This window comes from Trachurus japonicus, chromosome 13, assembly GCF_045865225.1.
Source record: "Trachurus japonicus isolate A0001 chromosome 13, Traja_1.0".
NCBI classification, from domain to species: domain Eukaryota; kingdom Metazoa; phylum Chordata; class Actinopteri; order Carangiformes; family Carangidae; genus Trachurus; species Trachurus japonicus.
The window spans coordinates 15,232,572-15,256,347 of record NC_140919.1 but is presented as its reverse complement, the minus strand read 5'-3'; the positions used below and the strand labels follow the sequence as shown (position 1 = coordinate 15,256,347).

At 44.5% G+C, this 23,776-nt stretch overlaps 1 protein-coding gene across 1 annotated transcript in view; it reads right to left on the bottom strand.

The window, feature by feature from the left end:
* Positions 1–22,784, bottom strand: part of LOC146975735 (calsyntenin-2-like) — a 281,409-nt gene extending 258,625 nt beyond the window's left edge. Inside the window, exon 1 of the mRNA XM_085794957.1 lies at positions 22,205–22,784. Coding sequence (XP_085651083.1) covers positions 22,205–22,268 — 64 coding nt within the window. The 5' untranslated portion in view covers positions 22,269–22,784. The remainder of the gene's footprint in view (positions 1–22,204) is intronic.
* Positions 22,785–23,776: the final 992 nt, after the last annotated feature.

Genomic DNA, 23,776 nt, shown 5'->3' with positions numbered 1-23,776 from the left:
ATTTTCCTGTTGGAGCCATTGCTGTCGTTTGATAAGATGGTGCTCCGTAAGCGAAGCCAGCTTTTTTTTTTTTTTCACGATAACAGCACTGGCCTCTCAGTGACCTGTGAAGTGTGCCTGTTAAGAAGGCACAAGATATTTAGCAGCCTGGATCAAAATCGTTTCCCTCTCAGCTGTGATTTTGAGTCTTTTTCTTTTTTTTTTCCCCCCCCTTGGACATTGGCCAGATTTTCAGGTGGAGGAGGTCGATCGATGGTGGAAAAAGTGACACTTAAGTGATAGATCGATGGTGTATAAGGTGGCGTCTTCTCCAGGAAGCAAGCGGGTAGAAGATTGTGCGTTTTTGTCTGCATCTCCTCCTGTGACATCACCGCAACGATAGGAGCATCACGCTTCCCATTACGCAGATCAATAGTGATTTGAGCCGTGGCTGTCAAAGTTGAACAGATGTCAGGAGGAGTGGGGCGTGATCCAAAAAAAAACAAAAAAAAAACGCCATATTGAAGAAGCAACAGCGTGTCAACACAGTGATTCATGGTGTGATACACATCCAGCAGAACAAAAAAAAGAAAAAAAAGCAGATGTAATCCAACCAGGAGGGAGATGGTCATGGACAGACACCGATAGAGATTTACAGCACCCAGAGTGTGATATATAAAGTGTAAACAAGCGACAGATTGCCTGCTGCACGCACACACACACACAAACACACACACACACACGGCTGCATTCCAACCCCGTGAAGCCGACCCGTTGCCCCTGGCAGCCGGTGCCGGTGCTGGTGACGCTGAACGGGCTCAAAAGGAGCAGAGCATGGTAGCCACCAAACCATGCATTCATGTGGCACACGCACACATTTTCATCTCAGTTATACTGTATGGCAGCGCTGTTCAAATGGCGGCCCGGGGGCCACAAGCGGCCGTGAAGCTACCTCCGAGTGGCCCGGCCCTCCCGCCATGTTGTACAGTGACACTCAACAAGATGAATTGTCATTGTAGAAACTTTCCAGGTGATCACAGCTGCAAACACCAGTATAAACTGGTACATTTCACTGGTAGTTATCCTCTGTCAGTGGAGAGTAGTTGCCACATGACTTTCTACTACAATGCTCTCTCTGTCCATGACAAGCAGCAAGTGTTCAGCTCTGCAACAACCTGCTCGACTGACACTGGAATATAGTGGAAGATGCCGATACTGATCTTAGGGAGGGAAAAAAAAATCCAATATCAATATAACACTTGAAGGGGAAAGTGGTGTCTATACACTCCTGTTGAGGGGGTTGTTTGGTTTCTCCACCACTACACATGGCCTCTCTCTAGGAGCAGGTGGTGGAGATTGTAGCTTGACAAGAGGTAAACATTGCTGCTGCTCCTGGAGAGATCAGGAATTACATTTGAGGCTGAACTCGCAACATAAACACTTCTAATGCTAAAGCAACAGATAGCTCCTTTAATGTTATAATGTGAAGGCAGAATCGACTTAGTTGCACACACTCAACTGAGAAGCTTCGACAGAAGCAGCATGGCTAGCTATGGTTAGCTATTAATCTTTATGAAGCATTTAAAACCCCATTTATTTCCTTTGCATATTTCACAACTGTATCATTGTTTATCTATGATTATTATTTACATTTTAATTCCCACGTTTCATATACAGTATTGTTGTTTCTGTCTTATCTTTAGTTCTCTATAAGTTCTGTTTTCATTACAGATTTCAACTCAGAAAACAGTCTAATTATGTGTGGTCATCTTTTGTTTCCACCATAAATGAAAAGATTTTATCGCACCGGTGCCACATTAAATAAAAATAGTTTTCAGTACATTTTTATATTTCCATGAAATATCTGCCGTCAGCAAACCTCAGATAAAAAAAAAAGACCATTAGTATCATCCTTGAAAAACCTGCATCAGCTGAACCCGGGGGCGAGCAAATACACGCACATCATCCAACATCACACATTCTCACACACACACACACACCTACATCCAGCGTCCATTCACCCATGTAACTTTATGGACACCTTCCTGTCCATAAACCTGGGAGATGGAAAGGAGAGGACGAAGAATGACTCAGAGAGAATTGGCCCAGTAAAACACTGCACCCTAATCTTTTGCTACCAGCTCAAATCCTCTCTGCTATTAAATGCTCTCTTTCCTCTCCTGGTGGCATTTTATTAACAGTATTTGTTCAGTGAGACCTTGAATTTGTCTGCCACTGTGGCCATGACATTGGCAAAGAGGGGGGATCATGAATCTGCGGTGGGAAGCTGTGGATCATAATAACTTTAATTCTCCTAAATAAAGAGAGTTTCCACTCTGTGGTAAACAATAAAGCCCCCCGTGCCTTTAGGGGAGTGAGGTAAAAACAAGACAGCTGAGTGGGAGAGGAAGACGTAGATATAAAGAGAGAGAAGGAGACAGAGGGAAAGATCAGAGGACAGGAAATGAAATTTTTCACATTTTAAAGTGTGTTTGCATATCTGGGTGTCAGACATTATAAGTGTGATTATTCCTTCATTCCTTTGGCTGTACCACACTGTATGAGCCAAGTGCTTTCACATCAAAAGGCATCTGCTCTCAACAGTGTCACCGAGCGAAGGTTTTTAATCCCTAACCCATTGCATCTGCGTCTTGACGCTGTTAACCATACCTCTGGATTTCATCATGCAGCTTCAGAGACTCCAGAGAAAACAGGACAGACAAAAACAAGTTTGAATGTAAGAAGAGCTAACAAAGCCGGGGTTTTTTTTATATTATTATTATTATTTTGACTGGAGGCTCGGCTGCAGCAACTGGGAGTGGCATGGCACGCTTGAAAACAAAAGGTAATCCAACTGCCCCCCATCGGGAATGGAAACCTTGCTTTCACAACAGTGCCAAACAGAGGAAAACAACCATGCCCTACTTCAATTTCTATCAGTATTTTATGTAACAAGACTTTTAATATTTCATGTTTGTTCTTCACCTTCACCACGAGCCCAGACAGACGGAGTTATTCTTGCTCAGGCTGATTATTCCTGCAGCCTCACGGTGCTCAGCGTAGTAGCTATTGTCCTGGAACCATATCGCATTGCATAATGAGCTAACATACAGACAACAGCATAAAGCATCTACTACGATCTGACGATGTATGATAAGAGTCATGTGGAGATTAGATTAGTAGGATTAAGTAGTGTGTGTGTTTGTGTGTGTACAGTATACTGTATATCTGTGTGGGTGGGAAGACATCGTGTTGATATAATGATGATGAGGTGGAGCAACAGTATTATTATATTCTAAATAAAAAACTACAACATTCACTATCACACAATGATATATAGTGACAACTCTGGGGGAGGAAGATAAATGTAGAAATAAGGAAGTAGGGTCTTTTAACTTTATTTATCAAATTGGCTGTCTTTTTTTGAACCTGTCACATTTGTCACAAACATTTTATGACATATGGTGTGAAAGAACCTTTTTTAAAGTAATTAAGCTGTCGTTTTTACCCACAAACCTTTGCACACAGCTACGAAACAAATGCAATTTATTCTACAGCCAGTATATCACACAACCAACACAAGACAATTGTCACTTTCAACTATCATCCCTGGGAACCAGCAGTTGTGGTTTTATTTAAAAAAAAAAAAAAAAAAGATGTGATCATTTCTTTGGGAGTAAAATGCGGCCTATTATTGCCCAATTTTCTCTTTTCTGCTGCTGCATCACCAAGACCATCAAATTTTGTATTGGATATGACAACGATCTGCAGGACGATGTAATTTTTGCTGCTTCAGCCAAAAGTGACAATTGTGGAGGGAAAAATGCTCAATACTAAAACTGACTGTAGCCGTAAGAGTCACGACATCTGTGAACCTACTTCGCACAGAGCAAAATCTAATCACAGTAGCCGACGTTCTGGTCCTAAACACCTGTCCCAGTGCTGAAGCTTCACTCCCAAAAGCACAGCTGGGTCTAGACCAGTTTCATTTAGCTACGTCTTAATTTCTCATCTCTGCAATTTCCTAATGTTGGAGACGACACAGTCTGCTTCTCTAATTCTGTGACAACAAGAGAAAGGGGTGAAAATGCCGCAGCACACAACAGGAAATACAACAACATACACATACAATTAGCCTCAAGTCCATTGCCCGAGTGCATGCTGGGAAGCTTTCCCCAAACACCAGCTCCCAGGGTGACAGAGCAGCATCTTAACCTCATTATCTGCTGACTTTTTTAGTGCTTATTTTCCACTGTTGCTGCATTTGTCCACAAAAACTGAATCTACATTAAGAAGATTTGGGCCTGAGGGATGTTTTTTGACCATATACATATAAACTCTGGGCATCTGTGTATGTAAATGAGCCTGCGTGTCAACAAGTGAGGTTTATTATTCGTTCTGTGTAGGTATGAATACCAAATACAGACATTTCTGTTCGTACGCCCAGTTCTTAAAAACCCCTGGTATTTTTTATTTCCTTTGACAGCGACAGATCACAAATGTCACCATAGCAAGAAGAAGAAGAAGAAGAGGCAGAATTTTAAACATTTCTTTAAATGAAAATACCACAGATAGAAATTTAAATGTGATTCAACAAAATATCCCTCCAATTTGCCCACAACTGCATTGCAGGTCCTGCTTTCTCCCTCCGTCTCTTTCTTCTGGCCTCTGTGTGTTTGTCCTATTTCAATTTCAACCTGTCACTCAACCGCTCACCTATTCTCTGCTGTTGACTCTCCTGCCCCCCCCCTTGCAGCGGCCTGTCACAGATTTCCATCATTTTGTTTTTCAGCATCTGCATATAAACCTGAAACCCTCCCACCCGCCTGCCTTCCTCCTTTTGCTTCCCGAGGGGCTGAAAATGGAGAGAAAGTGGAAAAGGGCGTGATTACGATGTCATTTCATAAACACCGCGCCCTGAGAGACTGCATGGATGAAAGCACCAATGCTACTGGAAAATTACCCACCCAACCGGGGACAAGTAATTTGCTACACCACAACAAACATTCAAGACGCCCAGCATGTACACACAAAGCGGAAAAAGGTACAAACCGACGGTAGGTAAATAAGAGAAAGTGGTGGGTGAACAAAAAAAAAGACGGAGGTTGGGAGGAGGAGGGGGGGGCTCAGATGTAGACGAGCACCTCAAGACATGGCGTGTGTCTGCAGGCGAGTGTGCGTGAATGGGTAAATGTGTGTTTGCAGCCCCTCTACAGGTGTTCAGTCTTCTTGGCAGTGGACAGCAGGGGACGACTGCCACCGTTCAGACAGATGGAGAGAGACCCACCAGGACCGGGACACACTCGGAGACCAAAAACACACACACACACACACGCATGCTCGCACACAAACCACACAAAAAAGCCATTCCCTATATGTTCTTGAGCATCAGGTGGCGGACGCTCGAGTGCTTGAAAATCCCACCTGGCGAATGCCACACAGCCAGATATAATCAGTTTGGGGAGCCGCTGCACAGCCTTAAAGGAAAGGACTCATTGACATTTAAATGGTGCATGTATGTATTATCAGTGTGGCTGTGAGCGAAGAGGAGCGGAGGCAGCAGCTGTTTGTATTGCAGCGACATTAAAGCGTTACGCTGAGAAGTAGTGAAGGATTAGAGCGCTGATATATCTTTACATTCAAAGAAGCAAGAGATAGATTGTCTCATATCTTCTGAATAAATTCCAGCAGAGCTCAGGGAGAAACGAAGGGAGTAAAATGATAGAGAAACATTTTGTACAAATCATCTTGCCGTTTGAGGAGGAAGCCGAGGCGCCGGATAATTATTAGCTCTGTCGTTCACAGTCGAAAGGAGCAAACTACGGCTTGTTTTTAATCCTCTGTAAAGTGGATGATGGAGCCAATAAATTCCTATTAGTCATTAGATCTTGCAGCCGATGACGAGCGACGATGTTCTGACGCAGCACAGGGGGATAATGGGAGTGGCAGAGGTCGACGTTCAGTGCTTAAAACATGCTAAAGTTAAACCATACGGACCCGTGACGTCTGTACACTGATGAGATATGGAGGTGTAGTATACGAGTAGCCTACTGTGTGTCCAAGACTAATGGCCGATGAAATGCATTTATTCTGAGTCACTGAAATTTGTGTTAAAGGGCAAAATCACTCATGGGAAATGTACTGTTTTTTAGCCTGCACAAAAGTTTTTAAGGTTGCAGCTGCAGACGGTAGCTGAGTGAGGGGGTAACAGGGTAAAAAAACAACAAATGCTGACTTTAGTATGTTCAGAGGAGGAGGGGCAAGAGAAGATGTCACCAACACCTTTATTTCTCAGTCCCTGAAACGGACAGAAATAGGAAATGACACACTGTCTATCAACATAAACAAAAAAAATGCAGCTGATGTTGATGTTGTGCTGGTTTTTCCAAGGCAAGGTCTTCACAGAAAAAAGGGAGTTTTTTATTTTTCATTTCATGTCTGCTTCAGACGGAGCAATAAAAGGTTTTAGTGAACATCCAGGTCTTTCAGAAAACCATGTGTTTGTGCTTGAGGCTTTAAATCTAACAACACATTTTCAGACCACACCTTAGGTCTTAATGTTAATGCACGGAGTCAACAATCAACTCCCAGCTCTGCCATGTTGAATTCAAAACTACTTTGAAAGCTGAGGATGCACTACTACACAATTTTCACAGTTGTTGCCAATTCAGGAATGACTTGCAGTACACACCAACCGATTGGCTTCAGCAGATTTTTTTAATGACAAATGGGGATCACACATCTACTGTAAAGGGAAACTATGCCATGGAGCGGTGGATAACGTTAACTATCATATACACGTTATGATGTGTATATTTGTGTAGTCTCATCTGTCATAGACAAGAGATTATGGGTTACGCGGTGCGTTTGCGTTGTGGTGCCACCAAGACGAGAGCTAGGGCACCTGGTCGGAGGCTCTGATCTTGTAAAGGTGCATTCACACCGGACCTTTTATTTTCGTTGCTGTCGCTCGAGAAGGGAAATCCCAAGTCAACGTCATTTCTCTGGTCGTCACTCGCTTGTCACTCAACGCTGATTGGCTGCCGTAATCCCAGTGGTGCCGGTGTGGAGAGACATCGTAGTGGTCATGACGCCATCAAAGCGAAAAGGTGAGCTTATGTCAAACTGACGAGCGATTGCAGCTGAGCGACAGAGCGATGACAAAGGAGCGATACCAGCGACAGCGACACAAATAACAGGTCTGGAAGGCAGAGAGCCTCCGTTATCCCTGTATCAAGTTACAAGCCATTTATTTAACCATCAGAATTACTCCAAAGCTGTTTAACTCAGGTAAAAATGTAGCATAGTTAGGCCTAAGGTAAAAATAGTTCCTCTTTAGCTTCTTTCACTAAAATTGGAGCAAGTCTGGAGAACGCCACCTTGTTCCAGCTGACATGACGAGGTAGGAAGTAATTGGTATTCGTATTAAAGATTGCGCCAGATGAGGGAGCACAGACTCCAACGATTTGTCAAACCATGAACGCACCAAAGTCTCGCAGGAGTGACAGGAGTTTATGGAATGTAGATGTGTAGTGATTTCCACAGATGGGGTTAGTTGAGATATTTGTAACTCTTTATGAGCTTCCTGCCAACATCATAACGTTACAGCGACTAACCTGCAAACTGCCTGTTAGCGGAGATTCCACCCTTGAACCCTGTTGCTAGACAACCATGTCAACACGTTCTACAAAGTGTAAACAAACTTGGATGACATACAGCTTGCTGCTGCTTGAGCAGCTATCTGCTGTAAGAAATCCATTGAAAAGAAAAAAACAGGTGTGGATCAAGTTGTGTAGATCAAGTTGTGTAGGAGTCAACGTCGGATTCTGGCACTTCTTACATGTGTTTCCATCGATACAGACTAGGCTACGACATGAATGTGTCCAGAGTTGGCCTGAAAAGTCAAACATGTTTGAAATGCTGCAACTGAAGTTGGGCGGGGTCTGTTCGCCTCACACACCAACAGATTCCTGCGCCAACTTGCCGTGCCGTCTTGTGCAGACTAGGCCGGGCTGTGAATTGTGGGTAAAATCGAGTACTGTGTCCCCAGCTTTAGACGACTTCATTAGCATCCATTCAGCGCTAGTTTTCACATTCAGCAGATCTGAAATGTTTTGGAGAGAAAACTGCTGATTAAACATCAACAGTTAATTTTCACTCCAGATTTCAAAAGTTAAAACTTTTGATAAAAGGTTTGAAAAGGTAAAAGAAACTTCTACTCAACATATTTGGGTTCAAGTGGCCCACTAGTTGCTAACCAGGCAGCACTTTATTGTGGAAGGTCATCCCAGAAGGAATGTTCATGTTAATACCTACTGAACATCACATTTACATGAAATGTTTGGCTGTTCATGCACTTCATTTTGGACATGTACAATACTGAATTTATTTTAAAAAATGTTAAAGAATAAGTAGCTCCTTCAGCAACTACAATCTTAGTGACCTTGAGTGAAGCAGCAAACCTCAAGCGTCTCCATGCAGCTTCACAGCGAGCAGCAGCAGCAGCAGCAGCAGCAGAACTGCTGAGGAAAGTCCAATACAAAAACCTAAGTGTGTTCAAGCTTTGTAAATATTAACCAGGGTGCTGCTGGAAATAATGAATTTCTCTTCCCTTGATAAATAAAAGAAGAGAAACTATGTGAGATCTTATTTTAGTGAATGTGGAGAAAAAAACAAAGGAGAATAAACTCCACAGAGACATCCGAGCGTTTCGCAGCACAGACTTGTCATATTATTTTAATGTCATCTTTTTAAATATTAAAAGTTTCTGTGTGTAGTAATTTGTGCTGCTCCTAAATAAGACCACATTTTTAATAAGCTCATGCTCCATGTCACAAAGACGATGTTGAAATATGTCCCCGCTCTCTGGTGGGTGTCACCGAGTTTATTTTTCTCAAGAGGACAAACATTGTCGGAAGTGATTTTTTCTTTTTCTTCTCTCCAGTCTGCTTTTTACTTTTTCCGCCATCTGTCACTGAGGAGCAATGAAAGGCTTTGGCACTGGTTGTACTTTGATTCTACAAAGTCAAATTAACGTTAAGGCAAGAGCTAATATTGGATTTTATTTATATCCAATCTTGAGAATAACGACAAAAAAAATCCGACATATTGTACAGAGATATATCGGGATGTTGATGAGCAGGTTGTGATGTTAAAACACGCCCCATACGGGATAAAAAAAATGTTTATCCAAGAGTGGATTTGGATACAGCAGTGGAAGTTTTTCCGCGGCGTGGCTCGTTATGTAGCAGGAAGCGGCCTCTGGTCTCAGGTCGCTCCCCGGCCAGGAGCTCGGTGTGGGGCCGCACCACTCTCAGAGACAGATGTTAGGGCTGGGCTCGGTCATCCACTCTCACCATAATGAGAACTCAAGGGGGCCCAAGCCAACACACACACACATATACACACACACATACACACCTTCCATTCCACGGGCACACGTTAGTGAGTGAAGCGCGCGCACACACATACAGTATAACCCCGCAACTCAACAGGAGAACCAAACAGCGAGAGAGGCAGCGAGTGGTGAGTGAGCAGGGCTTGATTCATGATTTAATAATGATGTGCTGGTTAGAAGAATGTGCGACCTTCACACACACACACACACACAAATGCATGGACACTCATGCACGGACACACACGCACACCCATGTTAACATACAGTGTATCCAAGTGACAAGATATTCAAATGGAGGGAGTGAAGGGGGGGGGGGGGGCTGAGAGATTGCGTGTGCGTGTGCATGTGTGTGTGTATGTGAGAGTGTGTGTCTCCTGCCAACCATTTTTGAGTGTTTAATGAATGAATATTGCACCTTAATTATTCACCACCCTATAATTAGCATCTAGCCTGTGATGTCCGAACATGTTCCAGAGAGTGTGTCAGAGTGTGTCAGAGCGTGTGCATGTGTGTAGGAGAATAAATTATGATTAAAATATGTGTGTTCAGGATGCATCCTTCATGTTTACATCGGATTGAACATGAGAGAATTACACTGAGAGTATACATGTAGTTTATTACGTGTGCATGTCTGCATGTTTGTGATTTTTATTCCTCATCGCTCTCAGCCTCTTGATAAAGCCTCAGCCACCTTAATAAAGTCAATAGAAGTCATATTCTCTTATTAACCTTTTAAACGTCTCTAACCTGATGCTTCGTGTTGTTTTCACAGGGTCCCGAAAAAAAAGAAGAAAAAAAAAAAGAGGCAGAAAGCGAAAGAGAAAAGGAAGTGACAGATCCAGAGGGAAAAGACAGAGCGGTGTGATAAGACCTGGATAAACCTCGCCACTGGTCATTATCTCCACACTAATGCTGCAGCAGGTAAACACAGCAGGGAACCTGGAACAGATGAGGACCAGAGATAGAAAAAAAACACACACAACTTAAAGGTACATTGTGTAGTAATTACTCCCATCTAGCGTTGCAGTTGTATATCGCAAGCAACTCAATCGTATTTTTCATGCTGCATTCACGTGAAATAGACGGCAGACGGACGACAGCCGCTGCACGTAACAGCACGAGGCAAAACAATACACGTGACAATATGTTGTCATGGTGATGTCGTATTGTTTAACTGACGTGTCTCCGCTGAGTTTCCGTGGTTTCCTACCGTCACGCTGACACTGAACGTAAAAACATGGCGACACGACATGGCAGCCAGCACCGAGCTTACCCGCTCCATGGAGATATGAATGATATGAACGGCAAATTCAGAGCTGAAAGGAACACTTCAGTTTGTTGATGGGGGGATTACTGGTTAATGAGAAACATACTTTTGAATGAAATAATCGATTTTCGTGAATAGATAACAGGAGAAGTTACACAATGTCCCTTTAAAAAAAAAAACAAGGGCCAGATTGAATTTGACAGATTTATATTATTGGCTAAGAGATTAGACAAGGAAGAAACATGGAGGGGGAAGATGGAGGGACGATAGAACAGAGGATGTACATAGTGGTGGGAGTGGGAGGTGGTGGTGGGGGGGGAGGAGGGGGTGCAAAGCAGTGGGAGGGGCAGGTACACAGTGACCCAGATCCTCCTCCTCCTCCTCCTCCTCCTCCTCCTCCCAGCAGTAACACAGGGGGGAGCTGCTCCGGCCAGGCTGCTGTCAGCTGCAGGACGGGAGCGGAGGATGAAGAGATGCAGGACACAGCAGATATGAGTGAGTGCAGCAGGTCCAGTGACGCAGCTGCTGCACATCACAGCAAACATGTGGCCACACGCCGCCGCCCGCAACAACAATCACAATCTGGCAAATTGTGTTGATTTGATTTGATTTGATTTGAAATGTTTTTCTATTTTTTTCTCCTGACTACAGCAGCCTGTTGGGCTTTTATAAGAGCTGACAGATATTCAGTGAGCACTAGGGTAGTCACGATGACTTGTTTTCACAATTAATTGCGGTATTAAATGCAACAATTAATTGAACGTAAAGATTCCTAAACACTGTCACTTTCCGAAAAAGATAGAACCATATCGGCAGATGTGCGCCAAACTAAAGGTAGATGCACAAATACTGGTCCATTTATCTAACGTAACGCTGAATTGGAATTTAAATGTTAGCATGTAAAAATGATTAAAATTAACTTAAATATTTGGTATAGATGACAATTAATGACTTAAATATTTCAAACACTTTCCCCGGGGGATTAATAACTGGTCCTATACTAATGTAATTATATTTTGACTATATTTGATTTTACACATTCATAGTGTTGTGAAATGTATTGATGCATACAGTAATAATCAGGATAATCGTAACACCGTGATTATTTCTCTGACAATAATCCTACCAAGAAAATCTATAATCGTGACATCCCTAGTGCGCACACACACCCCAACCCACCACCACCACAACAACAACAACAACACACCCCACCCACCATCCTCATCACCTGCCTCTTTCCTGGGGAGGGAGTGGAGCACCTTGGTGGTTTCTCCCAAAACACACGGGGACAAATGAGGCCCTGAGCGTCCTGTTAAAAATGAAACAACTCAGCAGAGAGTTCACATCCCAAAGGATCTGACCTAGACGCAGGTAAACACACACACACACACACACACACACACAGAAAGAGAGCACAACCTATAGGCTACACACACACCAACACACAGGCATGCAATTACTGAGCCTGTGCACCAGTCACAGGAAACTGCAGTGCACCTTTATAAAGGAGAGTGGAAGAGCTCACAATGCATGTGTGTGTGTGTGTGTGTGTGTGTGTGTGTGTGTGTGTGTGTGTGTGTCAGTGGCCCAGTTACACAGCACAAGGATAAAATTGCTGCATCCGTGACAGGCCATATACACAAAGCTGGTCCCACCTGTTCATTTCAAATGCTCCACCTGTGTGTGCGGTTTGTGGGCGTGTGTGTATGAGAGGGAGAGAGAGAGAGAGAGAGAGAGAGAGAGAGTGTGTGTATGTGGTGTGTTCATGCATGTGTGCGTCTGGGTGGGCAAACAAGCGTTACAGATGTCTTGGAAGGAAGGGCACTATATTACATAGACATATTTCAAGTTCTGAGCCTTTCGCCTTCCATAAGTCATAACACACAAACACACACAGTACACACACACACACACACACACGCACGCACGCACACACACACTTCACCATGAACTCATCACAAAGCCAAAGGATTCATGGATCATTGTGCCTCCATTTCTATAGCAGGTTGAAAATATGGCCGAGCAGCCGGTGTGTGTGTGAGGGTCGCTGGCCACAACTCAATACACTTCTGTGGGAACACTATTTATTTTTAGATGCTTTATGCTTCTTGGCTCCGTGGCCCCCCCACCCTGATGCCACGGAGAGTCACAGCCAGACGCCGAAACAACACAAACTGCAGTGTGTGAGGATCCTCAATCAGCGCTCCGAGTCAAAGTGTCATATAAAATCATTTTTTATAAAAGTCGACAAAACCAAAAAAAGCAGATCATCTTTTATTCTCTTCCTAACATCAGCCACAACGCAGCTTCACATGTGTCAGAGGTTCAACAGCAGCTATTTTAGCCTCAAGCTGCTCCAGAGCTCACCACCTTCTCTCTCTCTGCACCAGCCTCTTTGTTTTTGTTGTACTCTTCCAGCCTGCAGCCCACAGCTCCGACTATTGCTGAGTCACATGACATCACTTGAAGGATTTTATTAGACATAACACATGTTGTTGCACTTCTACAGAGGTGTCAATGCTGCTGAATCCTTATTAGATGAGGGAAATCCGTCCACTCCTGTGAAAGAAGTTCCAAAAGCTATTTTAACTTCAGCAGCAAAGTGTGCATGTAGGAGGTCTGTTGTTGTGAGAATAGGTTTTTTTATGGCCTTTAAATAAATGAAGAGAAGCCATCATAGCATCATGTCTGGCTATGTAAGAGCAACATGTTAAAAACGAGGCTGTTTAGCATCATCATCATTGAGATGCTGCACATTTTCCAGGCCATTTTACCCCCCGTCCATCTGTCACCCATCAATCACTGCTCAGCCTTATCATAGCTGTGACAGGCTGTCAGGTCCCTGGTGTGTCCTCACATGTCTCCACTCCTCTGCTTGTACCTCCACCGCATGCTGCTGCTGTATGCAAATGCAAAAATGCCCACACTTTACACAGCCACAATGGAAGGAAGAAAAGAAAAGACAGATTCCTTCCAGTGAGTCTGCTTTCAGCACTACGGATAGCTCCGCTGCTGTTTCTTGCTGAGTGGCATTGGACCAAGGACAGCCGCACGCATTCACCTCATGTCTGCATTTGTGTGTGTGTGTGTGCGTCTGTGTGTGTATAACTCGTCTGTTGTCTTGCAATTTTCACTGAGCGGCGCATAATATCTCTAAAAGGGGGGACAAAAACAACATTTTCCACCATCAAAACAACAGCGGCGGCGGCGGTGGTGGTGGTGATGCTTTCAAAGCCTTTATAGTAATCAAGGCTGCATCAGGACATATTACAGTAGATATCAGTAAGCTTGATAATACAGTGTTAAAAAAAGACTAAATGTTTTGGCACCCAGTTCCAGTTCTTTGCTTTAGAAATACATAATGACTCATATTTCAGTGTAATAGCTGAACAGGGATAATGCAAGTAAACAGGCAGGCCTCGTCTCCAGTCACTATCCATCATCAACACCACAGAAGCGGGTGACAGACTTACAGTAGTAGTGTCTCTCGGTCTGGACTAACGCCAGGGGTGCTGACACCGGTACTGTAACTCACAACAACCAGCACTAAATAACACAGCTTTTTATCAGTGAGGGGGGGCAGGCGATGTAGCTACTGTATCTCCTGGACCTCCTGCTGCTGCTGGAGCTCCGGCTGCCAAGAGAGCCCTGAGCGCTATAGCCTACCAAGTCTAGATGTAGAAGCAAAAAAAAAATGTTTATGTGGTCATGTTTTTCCTTAAAGTGTCCATATGTGTTTGTGTGTGTCTGTGTGTGTGCATGTGTTGTTGTGAATGTTTGGGGTGTGTATGTATCGGTATACGCTCTGCCAGCTCCTGTTCAGCCTGTAAGTGGCTAGCATATGGGATGACAACTGTTGCCTTCATGGGGAAATGGACAGATTAATTGAAATTGAGCACAGATAGGAGAACAGACACGCAAGTGATGAGCACTTAACACAATCATCAAGACAAAATCACACAGGGACTGCTTGTGTTGTGTGGGCATTTATGTGTGTGTGTGTGTGTGTGTGTGTGTGTGTTCTGCGCCAGGAATGTAGACTAATGAAGAAAATAACAATTACTGGTTGATTAATATGTGTGTGCGTGTACCGGCAGCCCCAATACCTGTGGATAATCACCAACCTTGCAAACCATTAGCAGATCTGTGGTGCTAACACTTTTTAATGGGCCTGTGTGTGCAGACTGACAATTAAGAGCGTGCGTTGGTGCCTTGCAGTGCTGGAACAGGCAACCCCCGGTGCTCTTGCAGGGGTTGACCTGAATACGGAGTCGTCCTCAGCAGTGACACTGCAGTAGCCTTAAACTGCCTCTCTAACACACCGTGGCTGCGAGGGAGCTAACATGAGAATACACTGTAGCAACAAGGAGGCAAGAAGTGAAAAATGCTCACGGTCAATAGCACGGCGGCGCATCATTTTGTCTCCATTTCGGTGACATTTCACAGGTTTACCAGGCACGGCTTGACATTTTAGGGGAATATGCTTACTTGCTTAAAGCTCAGTGAAAACATTGGTATCACTGCGGACGCTAAATATGCATGCGATGCTAGCAGCCAGTTGGCATAGCTTGGCAAAAAGCCTTGGTAGGAGAGAAATAGCCAGATCCTATCTATAAGTAAAGCACCTGTAAAGCTTAAAGTTGCTACTTAGAGTTGCTCTATTTTTATTTTATATATTTTTTTGGCTGCCCAGGAAGTAGTCCCAACAGTGTGTTGAACTATTCCTTTAACTCTATTTTTAATATCCCAACAGGGCATACAGGAGCAGGAAGAGTCATACCAACCACTGAATAATGTAGTTTATACCAAATACTAACCTATATATCATCTTCCTTACCTCTAAAAAGCTCCAGCACCTGCAAACCCAGACCAGATGTAACCTAAAGAGAATATCATAGACGATCAGTTTCAATCAAAGTGGAGATAGAGTCAATACTAACAATATAGAGTGGCAGGAAAATGAATGTGGTCCCTTTACAATGACCTGCTTTTCTTTTGCATTGATTTGAAATCTAATCTGAGCTTCAAGCAAGTTCAGATGAAAATAAAATTGTGAGAGCTAAAAAAGCAAATATCACACAAACATTCACGGTGCTGCTGCAAAAAGCCAATCAATCTTTGGATTTAATAACTACCAGCCCACTCAGCAATAACCTCAGGCAAACACTTCAGCTCAGCTCCAACAGGTTGTTCTTTCTTTGTTTGAAGCCACTCTGTTTGTGTGTTTAGGTTCATCGTCCAAGCTCTGACCTTCAGTAGCAGAACAGTCGCCCTGATATCATCCAGTTAAGATGCTTTGATAAACATTTTCCCCTTGATAAAGTCCAGATGTCCAGACCACTGTACTCTGGGATAGACGTGCCATGATGAATGAATATCGATAAGCAGCTCCAGCTCCTTGTTTTCAGGCCTTTAGCCGTTACTTCACTTTCGCCTCACTGATCATTTTTCTTTGTGCTCTTGGAGTCATCTCAGCTTGATTTTTTTCGAGGAGGGCAAACTCAAAACGTTGAAGTGTTTTTTTTTATGAGTCAAAGAGTCTCTAACCTCATAACTCAGCTCTGGTTTCACTCACTGGACTTGAGGGTTGATAATCCCTGACTGCACTTAGCTTTTGCTCACTTCATGAGCCGAGGGGTTCACATACATCTTCCAGCCTACACTGTGAAACTTTTCCAATGTGCCATCAGTATGGACACTTGCAATGGGATGATTCATGAGTTATTAGCTGCAACCAGTGATGGACCGGCCATAGGGCAATATGGGCAAATGTCACAACAGCAGCGTGAAGATGCAGCCATGCTGATGAGGCCACAAAAAAAAGAAGAATAAGTCAGTCAGGGCCAGCTGGTTTACGGCCCGCCAACTCTGAAAGACTGAAGACAAAATAACGTAGGAGATCAGGAGCAACGTGTAGCTCTCCTGGTAGGACAGCTCTCCCTATAATCATATCTTTGTTCCAGTCTGAGTTTGATTCCTCCAGTTAGTGATGCATTTATTCTTTTCTCATCATCATTTTGATCACTGCTAAAGATATTGTGTAATGTGTGGCCTGTCTTTGTCAAAAATGCTAGTGGTGCCAGTTGGAGCCAGTCCATCACTGGCTGCAACAGTTTGTTTTTATTTTCCACATTTGAACTTCATACTCGACTTGAATTAATTCACTTAATTTTGTTCTTGCTACTAACTGTACATACATACACCCACAGTAAAACACCAACACAGATAGCAGAGTTATCTCCAAGTAAGTCTACTGCACTCAACTCTTGAGTGCTCCACTTGCCAAGTGTGACGATTTATGAGTCACGGAGACAAAGATCTGCAACTCTCTCTCTGTCTCTCTCTGACCTTCTCTCCTCTCACTCATCCTCTAATTATCTCCATCTTCTCCTTCTGATCATTTCCACTGAGGTCATGCCGGACCCAGCTGGTGGAGAGGGACAGGTCAGGCAACTGTCAGTCTGTGTAACCCCTTCTTAATCATCAGTGTGTGTGTGTGTGTACGTCTCACGATGTGTCATCACCTCATGCTGAAAAATAGAGGGGAGTCCACTGGTGAGATTGGACTAGCAGTAAGTGATTAGAAAACAGGAGCAAATGGACGAGAGGAGGACTTGAAGTGGTGGCAGAAGGAATGCCTTGAAAATCCTGGAGAGCTCTTGGGCGCGTATGTGTGTGTGTGCGCGCATGTTTGTGTGTGAAAGTGGTGTCTATTGCATGTACTGTGGGGCCGTGAGAGCCAATCAGCAGGGGAGCATGCTTCGAGTCTGGCGAGCCACTTAAAACATCTAACAAACTTGATTATCCTTAAGAAGTGGGGACTAAGTGTCGCACTAGAGTGGCAACACACACACACAGTCGTACAGTTTTGAATATATTATGAGAAAATAATTACTGTTAAGTCCAAGTGGCTTGAAATTCCCACTCTACCCTATACTATTTTTATTTTTCTTTGATTATAAGAAGAAGTATTCAGCCAAGAGTGTTTCTGTTAGCACTAAGGTTTTGTATCTGCTTGATAGTGAGATACAGGGACAGAAGAAGGTGCAATTAAAGGAAATGGCTAATGCTAGGTAATGCTAGCCAACTGTACATAGGTATTTATAGCTAGAAATGTAACCGTGCCAACTTTATGACAGTTATTCCTCAAATATCTACCATTCGGGACCATTGTTTACCGAAAGCAGACGAGGTAAAATGTCAAGCTGCAGCACGACGTTAACTCGCTTTCTAAGCTAATAGAGCTGTGAAATCCTGCAGGTGCTCAGGAAGAAAAGTGGATATTTGAACATAACATTTTTCCGTGACAGCTGAACAAACTCCGTCTGCAAACGTAGATAGAGTCGCAGATGGTGCAAAAGCAGAAAATTGCTCAACAATTTCTCTCCTTTTTTCCTTTCCTGTCTTCGAATGCATCTCCAAAAGTGAGAGTCCGACCTAATTCAGCGCCAAAGTAAAAAAAAAAAAACTACCCCGGCCATGTCTCTCTCTTCCACTTTATAGGGTAAATCAGTGGCTGAATATCTGCCTCCAAGCATGGTCAGCCGTGACCACTCAGAGACACCAACACAGGAAGAGAAAAAGGAAGAGAGAGAGAGATGAAACACCCACACTGCACCCTGATGCCTGCACACGCACACGCTGACTTCACTCCCAACACGCATCCACCTCCTTCCCCTTTTCCACATCTAAAAAGACAATCGAGTCGGAAGAGACAAAAATACAAGAGGTGGAACAAAAGGAGTCAGATACTGTATATAGTGTAAAGATGGAGGAAGACGTGCACACACGGGCCACAGTGGAATACCTCAGCTACACTAAAGATCTGATAATAGTTTTCAGGGACAAAGCTCGCTTTCATTTGTGACTTTCTGCGTACGTTTGAAAAGAGCAAACAAACGCCCACTCAGCGCCACTCTTATACTCATCTGATATCTGAAATTGAAGCTAAAAGGAAAGGCTTGATTTCTCATTAGCTATAAAAAACAGCCTGTTTCACTTGATGCTCAGTGAGGGCGAGCCCATGTGATGCTACAGACGTTAGGGTCAGCCATCCCCGGGATCACAGGAACCCTCCTTCTCCTCCTTGTTTGGGAGGACGACAGCTGAAACTTGTTCCGCCCTTTTCCCCCTCTCTGTCTTTTGTCTCTGTGCGGTACTGTAGGACTGTGCTGGGATCAGTGCCCCTGGCGTCGCTCTATCGCCGCCGCCACTAAGCCCTCCTACTTGTCAAATGGCACCGGGCTGTACAGAGATCAGCGGAGCTTTGAAAACAGAGGACAAAGCAAGTGTTTGTATAAAAAGGAAAAAAAAAAAAAAAATCTGTGATGTTCCTCCATGTCGCTGAGCCTGGCCGCGGCAGGCCAGGCAGGATTTGTGCCGCATCCAGTGTCACAGCCTCGTTGGAGGATTTATAGAGTGTTCTCCCATAATGCACTTCCTCCCTCCGAAAGGGGGGGACATAAATCTGACTTTTTTTTTTTTTGTCAACCCCCTTTTTTTATTTGCTAATGGGATCCTCAAATGACTATCCTCCTGGCTTTCTTTATCCCTCACATTCAAAAGCAGCAGCTTTCACACCCAGCCACACACACATGGCCAATCCCCTATATAGAAAACCATAAATTATAAAAACCTGTGTCAATTAATCCTGCAACTTCACAAGCAGGCGTCAGACTGAAAGCCACAGCCTAAAGCTCGTTACCAGGAGGCCTGGCCTGTTCCAAAGGACCTGCTTACTGACAGAGGAGGAGGGAGAGGGGGTAGAGAGAGAGAGAAAGAAAAAATGTACAGTGTGTTTATCTGGATATAATAAAGCAGCAAAAAGGTTCCACCAACAACGAGACACACAGTGGGTAGCTGAATTAAAATACACTGCGCTGGTAATGAGCTATCTAAATTCAGAGTTCATATTACTTGGAATTACACAAAAGCAGGGCTCCGGGGCAGCATTGGCAAAAAACTCTATAGCTCTTTCTGCTTCTCTGCCAGAAGATTCTCCCTGTCGAGCGGCGACACAGTCAGTCCCGGGGAAATCGTTTGAGCCTCAGCGTGTATCTGCGAATGCAATAATTCCTTTGTAAACGACATCACCTCCTTGCCCGTTTCTGCATACTTGGCGGCTGTCAACACGTTGGCTGCACTCTATCACTCACGCTGCCCATGCACGAGGGGGGGGACCAAGCCCATGCACACACACACACACACACAGATGTTCGCGCGTTGCGTTAGCTGATTACCAACGTGTCTGAAACACATACTAAGTAGATAAAGACGCGTGCGTGGTGCGGCGTGCACGTCAAGTCTGAATGGATGACTCGAGGGTGACGGTGATTAAAGGAAGTCGCACGTCCGCGCTTTCTCTGGAATGAAGCGTCGTCTAAACAGAAAATGACAGGGTTAGCAGCCGCTTCAAAGTTATCTGGAAAACAGCTCGGCGTATTGGCACGACGGAGGCAGATCCTTCACCGCGCTTGACATGAATGCACCGTTTCAGTTGTCATTTGAAAAGAAAGCCGAAGTGGAGAAACAGATACGGAGCGGGGGTTGAGGGATGGGAGATGATGTAGGTCTGGGTTCAGCCTCAGCCTCCTGCCAACTGTGACAGGGTCAGCGTAGCAACAGATCGACAAGACACTTTTATTTTCCCCTGGATTTAACTGCACTGTACAGTTGCCCTGGGGAATCAATTAGGAGCATGGTGTGCTTGTTTTTTTGTTTTTTTGTTTTTCACTCTCCCATTGACTTGGCAGTAATTTGTTTGTTTACTTCACAGTCAAGCTCTGGGTACAAAACAATAATAAAAAAATATCATTCCAATGCGACTATCCTGTTATTTCCTGCTGTATTACACACACATGAACAGGTGAGAGCACAAAACACACTGTGCATGAATTTGCAAGGACACAGATCCTCAAGAGCAGCGTGTGAAGTAAATCTTATTAAAATGAAAGTGCGTGCGAGGGAAAAGCTCGACCTCTGGGCCAGGTCACGGCCTGCATCGTCTCCATCAGCATATGCTTTCCCTCCACACACACACACACACACACACAGCAAAGTCTGCAGGTGCAGCTGGCCAGACGACCGGCACTTTCCTGTGTCAGGAGGAGGCGACGAGGGCGAACAGTTTATTACGCCCGTGCTGTCGTCTCTTGGCCGCCAGACGAAACTGACAGGTGTCACCTTGTTATTTCGCTGCGCCAAGAAGCCGGCCCCTCGGCCCGCGGGGAGTTGATTAGCAAAGAACCTGTTGCCGCATTTACCTGCTCACCCACAAGCACATGGCAGGCGCATTAGAGGACTGAGCGGTCCCAGTGCAGTGGCGGCACCGGGTAGACCTAAAATTAGCTCGACGCTGGAGCCACAAACTGCCACCACAACACAACACAACAGTGTGGCGCCTGTTTACTGCATCTGGATGTCGTTATCATATATCTGTGGAGGCTTTTGGGGATTAGGATCCACGCGTTTTGGAATCTTAATGAGATAATTGCAGCTGTGAATTAAATTAGCCTTTTGATAAATCCAACCTATATGCCTAATTTGCATATATGATTAATGTGCGTGTTTGCAGATGGCTTCATCAAGGGGGTTTAGGTGGATCTGTGAAAGCTTTTATTTTGATGAGGAGCTGAACTTTCATTGTGGTGCTAACAGGTATGTCCAGAGCACACGCAGGTCTATTGCTGATGGATTTGATCGTTCTTATTAATAGATTTGGGCTCCTCTCTAGAGGTGAGCATGTGCGAAAAGTGGATCCACAATCATGCGTCTGCTACTAACGGCACCATGTGCTCAGGAATATTTTCACCCAAGTCGACGGAAATTCACTGGAACCAGAAACTCACCGACACACACACACCCCAGACCCGACTTCACAGATAAACTGCTCCACTTTCCTCCCACCTGCCTTCACCTATCAGTCTCAAAACAGACCTTAACAGTGAGGAGCATCAGTCTCACAGCAGCCCTGCAGACGACCATGCAAGGGAATGTGTTTACCCACATGCAGCCCCCTGAACCAAACATATCACTGATGTTGAAGAGACAAAATTAAAAAAAAAAAAAAAAAAAGTCCTTGGATGAATATTACAGCGATGCAACTGGAGATGAACCCAAAGGAAAAGGCTGTAACAAGGTCGCAGCACAGTCAGTCGGTGTTGAGCATCACACCAAACACAGGTCTCCATAGAGGTGTCTATGGATGTCATTAAAAGATAAAGCAAATACACTGAGGGGCTATTATGGGCTGTGCAGCTGTACAGTAATTAAGTGCCAGGTCTCCCACAAGTCCACGAGGACCACTGCAGAGCAAAGCCAGATCATTTTCTTGATGAAGGAGCCTCAGACACTCAAGACTGAGCCTCAGTCAGACTCAGCACCAGCAGCTCTCAGCATCAGATGGACGGTTCTCTCCATCCTCTCCACGCAGCTTCTCTCACTTCGTTTCTCTGAAGGAAAAGCCGTAACGCGCTCGCAGATGCGCACCACACACACACACACACACCACACACACACACACACACTAACAAAAAAAAGCAAGTTGCCCTTCACCCACGTACCTTTGGTGTGAGCGGCGCTCAACCCCAGAGCCACTACAGCCAGCACGCCGGCTATCCTCAGCATCTTCTCGGCGGAGATTCAGCCCGGGGAAGGAGAAGGGGAGTGCGGAGTGCGAACCTCTTTCCTCTTCTCTCCTCCTCTTCTTTTCTCCTTTCTCCCTTTCTCTCTTTCTCTCTCTTTCTTTCTCCTCTCTCTCTCTCTCTTTCGCTCCTTCTTTCCTTTCCGCCCTCTCTCCTTCTTTACTCGGCGACTCGGGCTCTCTCGCCTTCCTCTTCAGGCAGAGTGTGGAAACTGTTCACTGATATGTGGGACAAGATCTGGCAGCGTGGAAGTAGAAGGACGCCGGGAACCCGCAACGCACCTCGCACCTCGCAGCCACCGGCACCGCACCGCAGCTTTGTGTGTCTGTGTGTGTGTGGACGGTCGAGGCAACAACTAAAGTGGTTTCTGCTGAGACGGGACCAAAGAGCAGCGCACCCCGGGACCAGAGCCCGCGACGTCACAGGGAGGAGAGAGATGGATTCAGGCGCTTTTTTCCCTCTCTCTCTCTCTCTCTCTCTCTCTCTCTCATCCTCCGCCCTCCCCTCCCCTCCCCTCTCTCCTATCTCTGGAGCATCCCAGCCCACTCCAACTCGCCGTCAGCCTGCCACGCTGAGGAGGGATCCATAATGAAAGCGATAGTTTTGGGAAGAAAGCACCGACCGTCTTCATAATTCATAATAACCGACCCCATTGACAGCCCTCCAAATAAAGACCATTATAAAACACCTAAAATAAAATAAAAAGTCTCACTGTTATCATGCATGTGCAATGAAACACAATAAGGATATCACTATTGGTGTTTATGCCTATGTAAGTAATATGCAATTTTTTTGTCTTTATGAAACGGTTTGAATTTAATATTTTAAGCACAAATAGACTCCATGTCTATGAATTCTTTAAAAAGAAAACAATCATTTTGAATTTCTTGCAGTCATATTAATAATTTTGAATTTCTTGCAGTCATATTTCTGCATTAAAAGGTTTCAGATGCGCTAAGCTGGAGGACTGTGACTTAACTTCACAGATAGATATTCAGGGTTTAATATAACTGAAGTGCCAAGACATTTACCCGGTATTTATCTTATCACAGGGAGTCTTTAGACTTGCTTCTTAAATTTCAAATATTCTCACCTCTCTCTCCCTTTCGCTCTCTCGCTCTCAAATATGCAATAAAATTAAAAATCCCTGCGCGACAAGGCTCATTTTGCCAGAGAGAACATTTCTGTTTCCATCGTTTCACAGGCAAAAAGATGGAAAAAAAGAAAAAAACATCCTCAAAATCCTCATTTCATTCTTTCAGTTTGTCTGAAGGTGTGTGTGTATGTGTGTGTGGGCATGTGTTGCTGGCATGTGTGTGAATGTGTGTGTGCATGCGTGTTTGTTGGTCCCAGGCTGTATAGGATTAATAATAACTTTTTCAATTTTCCTGAGGAGCCTATCTCAAAGGAACTTTTCTCTTGGACTATCTCTTGCTGGTTAAGGATTATTCTAGGAGGCAGAGAAAAATATTGCCAGTGTTATCTACAGGG